This window comes from Balaenoptera acutorostrata, chromosome 5 (genome assembly GCF_949987535.1).
Source record: "Balaenoptera acutorostrata chromosome 5, mBalAcu1.1, whole genome shotgun sequence".
Classification (NCBI taxonomy): domain Eukaryota; kingdom Metazoa; phylum Chordata; class Mammalia; order Artiodactyla; family Balaenopteridae; genus Balaenoptera; species Balaenoptera acutorostrata.
Window position 1 is genome coordinate 1,716,480 of NC_080068.1, and position 13,534 is coordinate 1,730,013.

Sequence of the window (13,534 nt, forward strand, 5' to 3'; positions counted from 1 at the left end):
AGTTTTAATGTTCTAATATGACATTAAAGGTGAAGTACTCCTATCTCTTCCCCTTCAACTCTATTATCCTGGAGAAATAAATTCCTTTTCTGAGCCTCTGGTTTTTCGTAGATAATAAGTGTATTAAAATAACTTGCAGTCAGAGTGGAAATACATGAAATAGAGACCAAAAATAAAAAACAATAGAAAAGATCGATGAAACTAAGACCTGCTTTTTTGAAAAGATAAACAAAATTAATAAACCTTTAGCCAGATTTATCAAGAAACAAAGAGGGCCCAGTAAATAAAATTAGAAATGAAAGAGAGGTTACAACTGATATCACAGAAATATAAACAATCATAGGGGAATACTATGAACAGTTATATGCCAATAAATTGAACAACCTGGAAGAAATGGGAATTCTTAAAAACATACAATGTTTCAAGGCTGAATCAGGAAGAAAGAGAAAATCTGATCAGACCAGTTACTGGTAGTGAAATCAAATCAGTTATCAAAAAACTCCAAACAAAAAAAAAAGATAGCTTCACAGGGGAATTCTACCAAATGTTGAAAGAAGAGTTAAAACCTATCCATCTCAAACTATTCCAAAAAAGTGAAGAGGAAGGAACACTTTCTAACATATTCTTAGAGGCCAACACTATACTGAAACCAAACCAGGAAAAGATACTACAAAATAAGAAAACTACAGACCAATGTCCCTGATGAACATAGATGCAGAAATCGTCAACAAAATATTATCAAACCAAATTCAACCATACATCAAAAGGATCATACATCATGATAAAGTGGGATTTATTCCAGGGATGCAAGGATAGTTCAATATCCACAAATCATTCAATATGATACACCACATTAACAAAACAAAGAATAAAAAACACATGATCACCTCAATAAATGTGAAAAAGCATTTGACAAAATTAAAAATCCATTTGTGATAAAAACTCCCAACAAAGTTGGTACAGAGGAAACATATCTAAACATAATAAAGGCCATTTATGACAAACCCACAGCTAACCTCATACTCAATGATAAAAAGATCAAAGCTTTTCCTCTAAGATCAGGAACAAGACGAGAATGCCCACTCTTGCCACTTCTATTTAACAAAGTACTGAAAATCCTAGCGCAGCAATCAGACAAGAAAAAGAAATGAAAGGCATCCAAGTTGTAAAGGAAGAAGTAAAACTGTCACTATTTGCAGATGACATGGTACCATATATAGAAAATCCAAAAGACCTCACCACAAAACTATTAGAACTAATTAATGAATTCAGAAATGTGCAGGATACAAAATCAGTATATAGAAATCTGTTCCATTTCTATACAGTAGTAATGAAATATCAGAAAGAGAAATTGAGAAAACAACCCCATTTACAATCCATCAAAAAGAATAAAATACCTAGGAATGCTTTCTTTAACCAAGAAAGTGGAAGATCTGTACTCTGAAAACTGTAAGACACTGATAAAAGTAATTGAAGACAGTACTAATAAATAGATACCCAGTATTCATATATTAGAAGAATTAATATTGTTAAAATATATTTTCTACCCAAGCAATCTACAGAATCAATGCCACCCCTATCAAAGTACCCATGGCATTTTTCACAGAACTCTATAATCCTAAAATTTGTATGGAATCACAAAAGATCCCAAATAGCCAAAGCAATCTTGAGAAAAAAGGACAAGGCTGGAGGTACCACACTCCCATATTTGAAATGATATGACACAGTTACAGTAATCAAAACAGTATGGTACTAGCACAGAAACAGACACATAGATCAATGGAATAAAATAGAGAGCCTAGAAATAAACCCACATGCACATGATCAATTAATACAACAAAGGAGGCAAGAATACACAATGGGGAAAAGACAGCCTCTTTGATAAGTGGTGCTGGGAAAACTGGACAGATACACGTAGAAGAATGAAACTAGAACATTTTCCCACACCAGATACAAAAATAAACTGAAAATGGATTAAAGACTTAAAATGTAAGCCCTGAGACCACAGAATTCTGAGAAGAAAACTTAGGCACTATGCTCTTTGACATTGGTCTTAGCAATAATTTTTGGATCTGACTCCTCTAGCAAAAGCAACAAAAGCAAAAATAAACCAATGGGACACAAACTAAAAAGCTTTTGCACAGCAAAGGAAACCATCAACAAAACGAAAATGGAACCTACCGAATGGAAGAAGATATTTGCAAATGATATGTCCAATAAGGGGTTAATATCCAAAATATATAAAGAACTCATACAACTCAATATGAAAACAAACAAACAAACAACCCAATCAAAAAATGGGCAGAAGACCTGAATAGGCATTTTTCCAAAGAAGACATACAGATGGCCATCAGACACATGAATAGACGCTCAACATCACTCATCATCAGGGAAATGAAAATCAAAACCACAATTAACTATCACCTCACCTGTCAGAAAGGCTATCTTCAAAAAAGACAAGAAGTAACAAGTGTTGGCAAGAATGTGTAGAAAAGGGAACCCGCCTACACTTGGTGGGAATGCAAATTAGTGCAGCCACTATGGAAAACAGTATGGAGGTTCCTCAAAAATTTAAAAATAGAACTACCATATGACTCAGAAATTCCACTTTTAAATATTTATGTGAAGAAAATTCAAAAAGATACATGCACCCCAATATTCATAGCAGCATTATTTACAATAGCCAAGGTACGAAAACAACTTGTGTCCATGTTTATACGGTTTTAGTGATTCTGCTCAATGTAAGTGCGCTTAAAAGGTCAGGCTTTGAGAAATTGGAAATAAGACTCCGAGATGAAGTTAGATGCCAGGAGACTAGGCAAACGATGAAGTCACAGAAAATGTATGTTTGGTCCAAGAAGGTCATTTGTTAGTCTATTGTTTTTTTGTTGTTGTTGTTTGTTTGGTTGGTTTTTTTGTCTTTTCAAACTAATGGTCAAAAATAGACCCTAAACGATTCCAGCTCCTTGAAAGGGTTTTCCTTCTGATCCAACACTGCCCTCACCACCCCCGCCCGCATCGTCTCCAGCCCCTGGCGGGGACCACGTTCTCCCGCTCAGACGCGGGGAGGCGGCGCTCGCGCGGCCGGGACACGCCTGCCGTCCCCGGCCCCGGCCCCATCTCCGTCCCCATCTCTGTCCCCAACTCCCCTTCTCCGTCCCCATCAACTCCGTCCCCATCTCCGTCCCCACCTCCGTCCCCAACTCCCCTTCTCCGTCCCCATCAACTCCGTCCCCAACTCCGTCCCCATCTCCGTCCCCATCTCCGTCCCCACCTCCGTCCCCATCTCCGTCCCCAACGCCGTCCCCATCTCCGTCCCCATGAACTCCGTCTCCAACTCCGTCCCCACCTCAGTCCCCATCTCCGTCCCCATCAACTCCGTCCCCATCTCCCTCCCCAACGCCGTCCGCATCTCCGTCCCCATCTCCATCCCCAACGCCGTCCCCGCTCCGCGCCGCGGCCGCGCAGCGCCCCGACCGCACAGGCGCGGACCACACGGCGCAGGCTCGGCGGCCGGAGCAGGCGCGTCAGCCCATCGCGGAGACGCGGGGACGGAGACGCGGGGACGGGACGCAGCCGCTCCCCCCGCACCGGCGCGTCCGGCCCGAGCGCGCGTCCTCCGGGGTTGCGGGCGGGGCGCCAGGGTAAGTCGGCTCCGGGGGGAGGGGCGGCGCGGGGGTCCGGGGTGAGCATCGCTGCGGCGAGGCCGGGGCGCGGGGCGCGGGGGTCCGGGGTGAGCATCGCTGCGGCGAGGCCGGGGCGCGGGGGTCCGGGGTGAGCATCGCCGCGGCGAGGCCGGGGCGCGGGGCGCCGTGGCGGCGGGAGGCGGAGGCGGCGGCGGCGGCTGGAGCGCCTCCCGCGGGTCCGCAGTGCCGGCGAGCTTGGCCGCAGGGGCGCCGTCGGCGGCGTGTGGTCTGCGGGGCCGCCTTCGGGAGGTGTGGGCGGACGCCGAGGGACGGGGCGGCCTCCCTCTCTCCGCCCTGCAGACCTCCGGGACGGCCTCGGGCTTCCGGGCGCCGGGAGGGAGGGCGGCGCGGCCCCTGCGGCGTGGGCACAGGTGCGGGGCCGGATGCCGCTGCCGGCTGGGGTGCGGGGCGACCGCGGGCAGCTGTGGGCCTGGTGAGCGCCCGTCGCCCTCGGGAGGGAGGACCAGGGAGGAGTCCCCGCCTGCCTGCTTAGGGCTGCGAAGGGGAAACGTGAGGAGATGAGACTTCCGGGGCGGAGGAGAGAGGAAGAACGTGACCCCGGGGAAGCCAGATGATGAGGGCGAGCTGGGGCTGCCGCGAGTGCGGAGGAGCAGACCCGTCTCTTACTCTGCAGGAAGCAGCGAAGGAGACACTGCTTCTGGTTTGCGAATTAAGGATGCGGAAGAGGTTTAAATACTACGGGGTTTAGGAGATGCTTAAAGGTTTTTTGTTTTTTGTTTTTTTAATGCATCAGATAGGCAAGAATGTAATTCTCCTGGAGCAGGGAAAATGTTATTAAAATACAGCTAAGAAGAGTATTTGGAGGAAGCTGACTGTATTTGCTATTTTATTTCATACAATGTTGCCTCGAATTTCTGGAGTCAGAAATCGTCATTTGAATGATAAATGTCAGTATCATGTGAGTAGGAAAGCCAAAAGCTAACTTAAATCAATGTGCACCGTTTTTGGGTAAAAGGTAACTTGCGAATTTAATGTACATAAATAAAAACAATGAATTTAGACAGTGAAACTCTTTGATAATAATTTTTTCTTTTTTCTCTATCAGTCCTTTAATAGAATTATCTTTCTTCGAGAATAGTTTTATTGTTTTTGAAAAAATATACATGCGAAAGTCAAAGAACAGACGAAATTTAAAAAACAAAACATCGATTTAAATGACCTAGCACGACGTAACCATCTTAAAACCGTGTAAACATCTTTCCATGTATCTTTCTAAGCATATGTTGATATACTGTGCGATTCAATATCAATTTACAATTTTATGAAACTATACAGTGGAATTTTTTGCATACTTACCTTGTATTCCTCATAGGGGTCTTATTTTCTATGAAGCATTATTTAAACTAACTTTTACTATGAAACCATCACAAAATGTATAGTAAAGTATAACCACGTAGGGCCTCCCTGGTGGTACAGTGGTTGGGAATCTGCCTGCCAATGCAGGGGACACAGGTTCGAGCCCTGGTCTGGGAAGATCCCACATGCCGTGGAGCAACTAGGCCCGTGAGCCACAACTACTGAGCCTGCGCGTCTGGAGCCTGTGCTCCGCAACAAGAGAGGCCGTGATAGTGAGAGGCCCGCGCACAGCGATGAAGAGTGGCCCCCACTTGCCACAACTAGAGAAAGCCCTCGCACAGAAACGAAGACCCAACACAGCCAAAAATAAATAAATAAATTAAAAAAAAAAAAGTATAACCACGTAGGTTTGAGCAATGAGAATTTTTTTAAAGCCAAATAGCATTTATTCAAGTAAAACAAATCACAGACACTATACATGATTATACATGAAAACACACATGATATGATTTTAAAAGTCTAAAAGTGGACTTCAAAGATGGAACTTACAGAGTTTTTTCTTCAGAAGAGAAAGAATAGAAAATTATACTGAATATATTGAATAAGCTTAAAATATGATAAAATCTTAATGTTTGCACCTGCATGCAAGACAGATGTTTGCCACGAGCAATGAGAAACTGATGTACAAGACACCCTTGTCCATTGAGTAGTAATGGTCGTACTCCTTAAAGAGTCATGTAGTTACCATTTGCCTCATAAATGTAAACATTTTCTTGTTCTTTCTTGTAGATCGATCTCCTGAAGTTTAACTTTTCAAGATGAAGTTTGTATTGGCGGTGGCCTTTTTTATTTTAATTTCCTTGTGTGTTGAAGAAGCCTGTTCTAAAGAGAAGTCGTCAAAGAAAGGGAAGGGGAAAAAGAAGCAGTACCTATGCCCATCGTATGTTCTTCATGTCTTATATTCTTATACGGAGAAATATTATTGCATTTTTTATCAAAGTGGTTTATTGAAACACATGCCAACAGAACTTTCCCTATCAGAATTGCACCCATTTGTTTCATAGGTAGAAAGTGACAGAGTGAAGAAGGCTTTACAATGGGAAAGCTAATTCTCAGTATGATAAAGGTAAAGTTTTATAAAGTTTTGTTCGTGCCCTGGGCTTCTGTAATTTTCATACATCTTTTATGAAAGTAGAAGAAAGTTACTGTTTCTTTCTTACCCTGAATGTGCAACTTTCGTTGGTTACTGAGATTCCCTGCTTTGAGCAAATACCATTTCAAAAAGTTGACTTTAAAAAAAAATACTCCTGAAATTGAATATTCATTTAAAAAAATCAGATTGCTAGACTATGATTTTAAGGTCTATTTAATTCACATTAATGCACAGCAGGAGAAGAATTACATGGTAGATCCATTTTCCATTTCAGTGTTTTTTTTGGGGGGTAAAAGATTTATCTTAGGAAATGAGTATATTTCTCAAAAAATATGTCATTAAATTTGAAGTTACCTGTAAAAACAAAATCTAAATCCAATTCCCACTCCCTCCCCACCCAGAAAAAAAACAGCAACAAAATTTTATGGACTCCATTTTTTAAAAAAATAAAGTGTTACTATTACTGGTGAATAACAGTAAATAATATCCAATAGTTAGAACAATTGAACAGTATATAAATCAATAACCTTCACAGAATATGTGCTTTTAAGTAGTAATGTTACAACATATGCAGTAATGTGGAGGAAGAATTAATTTGCTGGTACTGGTTATTTTTACATTAAGATTTCCTAAGTGCCATATTGATCTCAGGTAACATTATTTCAGCATCATCATTACTTAAATATTGATTATTATAGTTTCATAGATGTTCCATAAGAATTATTAAGGTACCTTCTGGGAAGTAAATTTTGTAAAGAAAGGATATTAGAGTTGGTATTTCGGAATGGACGTCTGTATGATTATGTGAGACGGAAGATCTGGGGACGGTATCGTGACCCACATAAGGTCCCGTAGTACAGAAAGCTCCCTGTTAAGAAATACCTCCTAGTTTTCAGTGTTCCAGTTACTGCTGCTTCCAGTCTACACAGCCTGACGTCAGGGCCAGGCTTCTGGGTGTGACAGGATGGCCCCACCCGCCCGACTGAGTGTGACTCATCTTCACAGATGAGCGTGTTTGAGCTGCGACCAGGAGACTAGCATTTTCGGGAACTGGACATGGTCAGGCCTTACTCTTCCCCAGTATAAGGACACCTTGTCGTATTTTGGATGTCCTTCATTTTAACGTTTTGTTTGATAAATCTTGGCATATTGATGTGAACGCCTGTATTTGTCTTGAAGGCACGCTGATCCTATGTGTGGAGTCAGGCCATCTGTGGTCAGTCGGGTTCCGCTCTCTGTGGAAGCTCATGGGGCTCCTGTCTCCCTCGCCCCAGCCCTGCTCCCCCCCCCACCCCGTATCCCGTCAAATGTCATGAATCACAGCTCTGAATATGGCAACTGCAAGCCTAACGGCTGCCGTGTACCTTACAAGAGTCTTTAGAGGGCATCCTATTTCTTCCCAGAACTGCGCTGTTGCCTCATATGTAAACTGACTGTGTATGCTTAGGCTGTCTCTGGTTAGGACAGATTTTTAACGTTAAATCTGGTAGATAAAGAGTGAAACAATGAAGGTTCTCTTTGGTGCATATGGAAACCTCCAAGTGGAAGGCCCAGCATACACGTGGTGAGCTCGTATCGCAGTGTTTTACGTATGTTGAGAAATTCAAAGTTTTATCTCTGAAATTTTCTACCACAGTTTTCAAATTTTGATTATATTACTTACTTTCTTGCAATTGTGAGACTGAATAAAGCTTTATTAACAGTAGCCCTGCTGATGCTGCCCCAGACCCAGCTTATTAAAAAGCAGACGTACTTTGGAGAATTACGTTTGTGTATTTTTTGTTTGAGCATTTTACTAAGAATTTTGATTTCATGGTCACTGAACTTCTGAAGACTAAGGCTTTCTCTGGCTATTGTTGGATCCGTTGTATTAAATTGCTTTGGATATCCAGGTTGGGAATCTCAGTTATAATAACGGGCTGAGAAAGAATATGCAAATTATTTGTTTCTCAGCGGATGGTCCAGTTTGCCCATCTTGTGTAAGCTGACTAAGCATAAAACACCTTGATTAAGAGGAATATTTGAGATCACAAAACCCGGAAGTTACGTACAGGCTTCCATATACTCCTCAATATGGTGAAATTTTGCCCAGTGATGTTCTGATTTCTTTAAATTTTTTTTTGAATAGAGTTGAAGAGCAATGGTGTTAAATGGATATATGCAGTTGATGTGTTGTGCACATGTAGTAAACAGGAGCAGAAACTTCCCTTTTTATTCTTGTAAGATTGGAAATAAGAGGAAAACTGTTTCTAAATGTAGAAAGGACTTAGGACCCTTCGTATTCTAGGTTGATGTGGAACTTGAATCGTATGATACACTCACCCTGGCTCTTTATTGTTTTTTTAAACTTTAATTGTTTTGAGAAGCTCGAAAATGATAAATTTCTGCTATTATTCATTGTTTTTTGGTGTGTAACCGGAGCAGCAGTACCAGGTTGACAAACTACCTGATAAATTTGAGTTCCAAAATTTTAGAAATTTAGTAGATATTAATAAATACAAAATAAACTTTAAATTAGAAGCTAGGTTTTAGATTAAGTCCTTGGACACGGTTTAGCTTTATATTTTAAAGCTTGAATTTGACACTGACCTGAATCTATTGATCTTCTGATTTCCTATACATTGTGTCTCAGCGATTTTGTCCAAATCTCTGGCTGTAACTCCATCTATGCACTGTTAACGCCGAAGGTGCTGTATGCAGCCCAGCCTCGCTGAAGAATGTACCCATACATCCATCATTTCTACCTGGTTATCCCATCTTGATCTTAAAACTCAATTCAAAATGATAAAACCCGAGTACAGAAATCCTCCCCACCTCTCCTAATACAGTGTTTCCATTTGCATCCTTTGCCATCCAAACTCAGATCCTAGGGATTACCTAGGACCCCCTCTTTCTACCTTAGCTCCTCAAGTCCAGTCGTTGCCGAGACTCCCGCGTTCAGAGTCTGCGCCACCTGGGAGTGTGTCCCTCACTTCCTTCCCCATCGTGACGCTGCTGTCGCTTCTCCCGCCAGCCTTTCTGGCGAGCTCTTTATTAGTCTCCTCTCCTTGTCTTCCTCCACCAGTTCCTACCCCGCCCTGACCCTAGAGTGCGTTTTCCTCAGCGCACTCAAGCCACTCCAGCGCTTAGAGCCCCCTGAGGGGTTCCATAACCTGCGGAAAAGGTTCTGATTTCTTGCTCCGCACGCACAACTCTTGCTGAACTGGCCTCTGACTCCCCCGGCTGTATCTTTCCATCCCGGCCACGCCCTTACTCGAGTCTCATACACGCTTGCTCTTTCACACCTCCGAAGTGTTCTTCCCTTTACCAAAAGGCCAGAGGTTTCCTTCTTCCATTAGTTAACCCCTGCCTCAGTGGTCTTATGAAAGTCCACAGCTGTAAATACCACGTGTTCGCTGGCGACTCCTGTATCTGTGTGTCCGGCCCAGATCTCTCTGGAGAGCGCCACATCCATACATCCAACACTTTAATCTGACTGTCCCGTAATGACCTCACACTCAAGCTTTGTTGTCTCCTTTGGGAAACCTTTCCTAATCCTGACAGTCTGATTTAGACAATCACACTCTGTGCCTTCGTGTTCCCTAATTGCCTATCCTGCTTATAAAACTATGTGGTGATACCAGCTGTAATTGTCTGCTTCCCCTACTAGACTGTAAACTCCGTGAGGGCTGCGTCTTACTTAGTCGCCAGAGATCAACATCGTGCCTGGTACAAAATGTACATGCAATCAACATTTGTTGAAAGAGTGAATACAAACTCAAGATCGTTGACCCGTACAAGTCACTGTATCTGGATTTTGTTACAGTACTTGAAAATAATTTATATGATCTCTCTGGACAGTATTTAGACATATAGTCTCAATATAAGGAGAAGAAGGTAGTTAACGTCTAGGTTATTGGTAGAGCGTCTTCAGCCTGGATGATGGTTCCTGGTGAAAGTTTGGCCTCGTGATAAACATCGTATCAATGACTAAAATAAACTATACAGAGGAAACATCCAGATGGAGAGTAATGTGATACTGAAACACATGGTGGGTATGTGAGACAGAATTAGGATCTAATATGACCTTGAAGGTCCAAAGCGATGGGCTGAATCTAACGAGATTGAAGTATAAACTGCACTTTGGTTCAGAAATCATGTGTGCAAGTATAGGATGGGGAAAGCAGTGTGGCCGAACACATTTGGAAAAAATATTAAATAGTGTTTTAACCATAATACAAATGAATAATAATTTACTATAGTATAGTATAGTATAATATGATATAATATAATATGATATATAATATATATACCTGATGTAGATGAGTAACTCTGTACACTATCTTTCCGTCCCAGCTAAATATAACTATATATATAGTTACTTAAGAAAGAAATTAGTGTTCTTATTTTACCAATTCTGTGTTAAGCATATTACTAGCCTTAAAAGAATTATATTATTTAAAGCAGGACTTACAGAGATTTCTGCACTGTGCTGGCCAGTACCTTCAGGGGAGAGAAATAAGAATAGTTGAGGTAATTAAAATAATGTCATATTAGGAAGTGCTGAAGGAACTGAGGTATTTGACAGTTATCTTCAATTTTGTGAAAACTTGTGATTTTAGATGACAAAGTAGACTTTGCTGCTTGGCACCAATACTTACAACCAGGACTAATGAGTAGAACCATGAGAAGGGATATTTTTGGCTCCAAATTAGCAAGAACTTTCTAATAGCATTCTGCCAGATATAATTGCCTGGGAACAGAGGCAGTGGAGCTCACAGCAACCCCAAGCACTCCGCCATGGGGGATAATTACTTGCAGGCATATTTGATAGAAAGTTTGAGCCTTGGGTAGGTAGTTTGGCCAGACAGCGGTGTTTAAGGACATTTCAATTTGTGAGATTTTTAAGAGTCTTTGATTCTAATATATTGTATGTGATGACGGTCTTATGATTATCCAATTGCAGAATGTTATAGAAAGAATCACCTTTTAAAAATTTAATCTCCATCCAGATTTAAATAGCTTGGCCGCTATTTTTGGTGCATTGTCGTGGAGAGCTCTACCATATAAAATAAGTATATCTTGGTCTAATGATAAGGATTTAAAAACTTGCAGTGGTAGCATTTCTTCTTGAAATTTCACGAGTAATCAGGTTTTTTGAATATCTTTCAAACTCAGACCATCTTTTCTCTTTTCTGACCTAAACCAATCGGAATAAATATGTCAAGCTACTGTTAATCTCAAGAAATAATGATTGAGGGATGACGAATATTAATTATCTAATCAATGCCTGCCATAATTGATAAGAAGAAGGCATAGGTTTATGGATTTGTGTTTATATGTCTATTGTATATGAAACCAGAACATTCTAAAATATACTTTCAGAATTCTTGATTGAATGAACAAAAACAAAACAAAACAGAACTATTTGAACCAAAACCAAAGCATTATTTGTCATTTCTATTTGTGCTCATAGCAGACACAATAACACTTTTTAATACTGAATTTGGCCCGACTGTAACCTCTTGACACATACTGACATTTTTGTCATCGCTGAGTTAGGGAACTTTCTACCATTTGTTGAGGACTGTTTGAATTTCAGGCATCTGATAGCTCACTGTTAAGTGTAACTAATTTGCTTACAAGTTACATTTGAAATCTTTCTCCCATTTTGGGCCCAGACTTATATCTTAGTTGTGAGGAAGCATCATAAGAAACCCTTAATTGATACTTGATGAGGGCTGCTATTATTTATATGAGTGTTCGGTCATGTTTGCATGTATTTACTTCATCTTAATGATCTTTCCTCCAAACTGTTGGTACTCTAGCTTTAAAATCATGGCATGAAGATTTATGGTTCTGTGTGTGTAATGAGAAACAATATGACTACTTTTTATTAGTTTGTTCACAACCTAAAAAAGTTGTGTGTGTATAAATGTGTTTGATACCAATATGAGATTTTTTTTGTCTCCTTGAGAGAGATACCATTTAATGGTAGTGTTTGTGGACATCAGTTCTGTGTAGTAAGAAGGGTTGAGTTAAGTATAATGTTAGCCATTTTCTTCCTATTCTGATTTTATTACCTGTTATTCATTAATAGAATGGATTGATTTCAGTTTAGTTCCATTTTCTTACTTCCTAATGGAAATGTTCAAGATAAATACATTGGCCCAAAAATGAAAGGCTGCTTGGAAACGGATATGGAGAATCTGTACAATGGATACAATTGAAAACTGCCTGTATTATTATTACTATAACAAAGGTAGATCAAATTTTTCATTGATGGGCAGTTATGTATTTTCTTACTACCTAACGGACAATTCTGATTTAATGGCATGATATTATTTTGCAGTCAATTGAATTAATGATCTTCCCTTTCCAAATAATTTCCTAGGTTTTGAAATCGGCATCCTCATTATTTTAGTTATTCGGGCATGAAACTTAAATGGAACCTGTTTTCTCTTTAAATGATCTCCTGTGTCTGTCCTGTTCATTGCATCTCCACTTACCGTCATTTTCAACATAGTCTGTTACAATAGTTTCCTAATTACTTGCCGTATTATTTTCCCCGCTCATTATTATTCATCTTACATACCGTTTCCATTTTCATCTTGTTAATCTTATGTTCCAGACCCACAATGTCCAGACCCACAATGTTCCTGCCCTCAAGGATCCAGGGCAGACTGTCACTCTGACTTTCAAAGGTCTCTCTGATTTACATGTGGAACTTTGTGCGAAACTACTCTCTCATCTTAGAAAGGCTGATCTGTCCTCGTGCCAACCTGCCACTGCTTATGCTTAGACATGCTTATGGTTATAGAGCGACAACCTCCTCTTAATCTATGCAGTCCTTCAGGGCTCATCTCAGTCATTACCTTGCCTGATGAAACCTTTTAAACGATTAGAAGTGTTCACTGAAAGTAAGATTAGTGCAAATTATTAGCATGCTATGGCTGTTAGTGCATTGAGGTCTTGGACCTTGATAGAAATACAGTGTTTGCAGGTGAAAAAAAAGGGTTAATTTCGTGGTGGGTATATCATACCTGGAACATTGTATTGAATTCTGGTTGCATTTGTTTGTGAGGATTGGATTTATGTGGGAGTTTGTTCAGAGAATCATGACCAGCGTTTGCAGGAACATGAAAGTCTGTGGTTTGATAGGTTTACCATGGGTTATTTTCTTTAAGAGTAAATGAGTAATCCCCCGTTTTGAGGAGTTTTCATATAATACGAACTAGAATTCATATTTAGACCTCAAGTTATAGAACCAAGACCAAAGAGAGAAACATAGAGGAAGACATTTCCATTTGAAAGGGTAGGATGTAACTATCCAACGATATAACTATCCAAGGATTTCCTTGGGAGGTTCTTTGTCACCAGAGTGACGAACATAGCTTGG

General features: G+C 40.7%; 1 protein-coding gene across 5 annotated transcripts in view; it reads left to right on the forward strand.

The window, feature by feature from the left end:
• The first annotated feature begins 3,525 nt into the window (after positions 1 to 3,525).
• GLRB (glycine receptor beta) overlaps positions 3,526 to 13,534 on the forward strand; it is an 83,263-nt gene continuing 73,254 nt past the window's right edge. The window contains exons 1-3 of one of the 5 annotated variants that reach the window (XM_057547379.1): positions 3,537 to 3,644; positions 4,441 to 4,605; positions 5,793 to 5,943. In XM_057547379.1, coding sequence (XP_057403362.1) covers positions 5,822 to 5,943 — 122 coding nt within the window. In that variant the 5' untranslated portion in view covers positions 3,537 to 3,644; positions 4,441 to 4,605; positions 5,793 to 5,821. Of the gene's footprint in view, positions 3,645 to 4,031; positions 4,120 to 4,440; positions 4,606 to 5,792; positions 5,944 to 13,534 lie in introns of those variants that run through there. The other 4 variants (XM_057547378.1, XM_057547382.1, XM_057547381.1 and 1 more) reach the window with 4 other exon arrangements.